Source organism: Solanum dulcamara, chromosome 12 (genome assembly GCF_947179165.1).
Source record: "Solanum dulcamara chromosome 12, daSolDulc1.2, whole genome shotgun sequence".
NCBI lineage: Eukaryota > Viridiplantae > Streptophyta > Magnoliopsida > Solanales > Solanaceae > Solanum > Solanum dulcamara.
Window position 1 is genome coordinate 56,372,809 of NC_077248.1, and position 3,319 is coordinate 56,376,127.

The window sequence follows — 3,319 nt, forward strand, 5'->3', positions numbered from 1 at the left end:
ACCTACAACAAAGTCCATGGTGATCATTTTCCACTTCCAAGTAGGAATAGGCATCCTCTGACTCACACCCCCAGGCTGCTGGTGCTCACACTTTACCTGCTGGCAAGTCAAACACTTAGACACGAACTCTGCGATGTCCTTCTTCATCCCACACCACCAATAGTGCTGGCACAGATCATGATACATCTTGGCTTCTCCCGGATGGATGGAATACCTTGAACAATGAGCCTCTTCCAAAATAAGTCTAGTCAGGTCACCCACCTTAGGCACACAAATCCTGCCTCCAATCCTCAATACACCTTCCGAATCAAGTACTGCCTCCTTAGCTTCACCTCTTAATACCTTGTCTCGAATGACACATAACTTCTCATCCTCAAACTGCCTTTCCCGATTCTGCTCAACCAAGGAAGAATGTGCCTCCACAAAGGCAAGAATACTACCATCCTCTGAAATTTGTAAACGGACAAGGCTATTAGCCAGCCTCTGAACATCTCTAGCCAATGGTCGCTCCTCAACTCGGATCACGGCAAAACTTCCCATACTAGAGGACTTCCTACTTAAGGCATCCACCACCACATTGTCTTTTCCTAGGTGATAGAAGATAGTCATGTCATAGTCCTTCAGCAACTCAAGCCATCTACGCTGCCTTAAGTTTAGATCCCTCTAACTGAATATATATTGAAGAATCCTATGATCGGTGAATACCTTGCAATTCACACCGTATAGGTAATGACGCCATAACTTAAGCACGAAAACCACAACCGCTAACTCCAAATCATGAGTAGGATAGTTTTTCTTATGGGCCTTCAACTATCTCGAGGCATAGGCAACCACTTTCCCCTTTTGCATCAACACTCCGCCTAAACCAACACCGGAAGCATCATAGTATATAGTAAATCCCACACCTTCCTTGGGTAGCATCAAAATAGGAGCCGAAGTCAATAAAGTCTTGAGCTTTTGAAAGCTCGCTTCACACTCATCAGACCAATGAAAATCCACGGCCTTCTGAGTCAATCTAGTTAATGGAGATGCAATAGTGGAGAAGCCCTACACGAACCATCTATAATAACCGGCTAACCCCACAAAACTATGAATCTCAGTAGGAGAAGTAGGCCTTGTCCAACCTCTAACTGCCTCAATATTAGCTGGATCCACTCTAATCCCCTCTTTGGACACCACGTGTCCTAAAAATGTAACAAAATCAAGCCAAAATTCACACTTGGAGAACTTTGCATACAACTTTTCTTCCCTCAACTTCTGAAGTACCAACCTCAAATGGTGGACATGATCTGCCTCAGTCTTGCAATACACCAGGATGTCATCAATGAATACTATCACAAAAGAATCTAAGTACGGGCGAAACACTCCATTCATCAACTCCATGAATGCTGTAGGGGCATTTGTCAACCCAAATAACATCACCAAAAACTCGTAGTGACCATAACGAGTCTGAAAAGTTGTCTTAGGAATATCTGACGCTCTAATCTTCAACTAATGATAACAGGACCTCAAGTCTATTTTGGAAAACAATGCCGCTCCTTGTAGCTGATCAAATAAATCATCAATACGGGGAAAAGGATATTTATTTTTAACAGTTACCTTATTCAACTGCTTATAATCGATACACATCCTCATAGTCCCATCTTTCTTCTTTACAAACAGAACTGGTGCACCCCAAGGCAACACACTAAGGTGAATAAACCCCTTACTCAACAAGTCTTGCAACTGATCTTTCAATTCCTTCAACTCAATTGGAGCCATGCGATATGGAGGAATATAAATGGGTTTAGTGCCAGGCTCTAAGTCAATAGCAAAATCAATGTCCCTATCCGGAGGAATACCAGGAAGATCAATAAGGAATACATTAGAAAACTCCTTAACCATTTGAACAGTCTCTATAGGAGGTAACTCAATACTAGTATCCCGAATAAAGGTCAAATAAGACATACACCCTCTATCAATCAACCTCTGAGCACGAATATATGAGATAACCTTACTGGGATAGGAGCCACTAGTACCCTTCCACTCAATCCACGGGGCACCAGGTATCGCTAAGGTAATAATTTTAGTATAACAATCGAGAATAGCACAATAGGGAGAAAGTCAATCCATACCCAATATCACATCAAAATCTACCATCCCTAGAATAATCATATCTACCCAAGTATCATACCCGAATAAGGAAACAAGACAGGATCGATATACTCGATCCACCACTAAGGGTTCACCCACGGGTGTAGAAACATGAACGGGCACGGACATATGATCACATGTCAAATCAAAGTCAGATGTAAAATACGCAGACACATAGGAAAATGTAGACCCTGGATCAAATAATATAGATGCAGGTCGATAGCAAACAAGGACAATACCTGTGATAACTGCATCGGAAGCCTCAACCTCGGGTCTCTCTGGAAAAGCATAACACTAAGATCCTCTACCACCTCCGACCTGTCCAACACCTCTACCTCTTCCCTGATGGACTATAGCACCACCAGCACTCCTACCAAGCATACGACCACCTCTACTAGTCTGGGCTATACCTCGACCTCTAATCGGAGGCGCTGGTCCTCTAACTGAAACTGAAGAACTAGGTTGGGTTCCTCCTCGACCCTAAGATGTACACTGCTATGAAAGATGATTCGGATCACCACAAGTATAACATGCTCTCCCATGCAAAAACCTCTACGATGAACCTGAAGAACTTGTATAACCACCTCGGCTAACCTCCCTCTGTTGTGACCCATGGTAACTCTGACCTGTACTGTAGGACCCACGAGGTGTCTGACCATCCTTAAAAGCTAGCATAGATGCATGAATTGGTCCTCTACGTTGGAAGGAATCACCTCCTCTATAGTTCCCTCTACCTCCAGATGAGGTACCCGAAAACTGACTAGAAGCACAGGCCCTCTTAGGGGCCCCAAACTCCTCTCTCTCCATCAACTCCGCCTCCTTGGCAGTACCCATAATAGACTGGAAGGAAGTGCCCTCACGTGCCAGTTGAAAAACTGTTGTACAAATGGTATAGTTCAATCCTCACACAAATCTACGAATCCACTTTGTCTCATCAGAAAGGACAACTATGGCATATATGGACAACTGGTAGAAACGAGTCTCATACTCAGCAACAGTAAGACCCTTCTACCTTAAATTCTCGAACCGTAATCGTCTCTCTTTCTTCACACTCCAGGGGATGAAACGGTCATAAAAGGCACTAGTAAACTCATCCCAAGTCATCTGGGGTGACCCAACTAGCCTAGAACTCGTAAATACTCTCCACCACTCTCTGGCTGGTCCACGAAACTGTGGTGTAGTATAA

The 3,319-nt window shown here is 43.8% G+C and overlaps 1 protein-coding gene across 1 annotated transcript; it reads right to left on the minus strand.

The window, feature by feature from the left end:
• Positions 1-2,427: 2,427 nt before the first annotated feature.
• LOC129875779 (uncharacterized) lies at positions 2,428-2,967 on the minus strand. Its single transcript, XM_055951020.1, has 2 exons — positions 2,728-2,967; positions 2,428-2,613 (listed from the first exon to the last, which is right to left on the minus strand). The coding sequence occupies exons 1-2, from the start codon at positions 2,965-2,967 to the stop codon at positions 2,428-2,430; spliced, it is 426 nt and encodes a 141-aa protein (XP_055806995.1).
• Between the last annotated feature and the right edge of the window lie 352 nt (positions 2,968-3,319).

Bases quoted from the DNA above. Each gene is read 5' to 3' on its own strand.
- LOC129875779 (XM_055951020.1), bottom strand. From the start codon at position 2,967: ATGGGTACTGCCAAGGAGGCGGAGTTGATGGAGAGAGAGGAGTTTGGG. The intron at 2,614-2,727 runs GTTAGCCGAGGT...TGTACATCTTAG, and splicing joins ATGGGTCACAACAGAGGGAG to GGTCGAGGAGGAACCCAACC.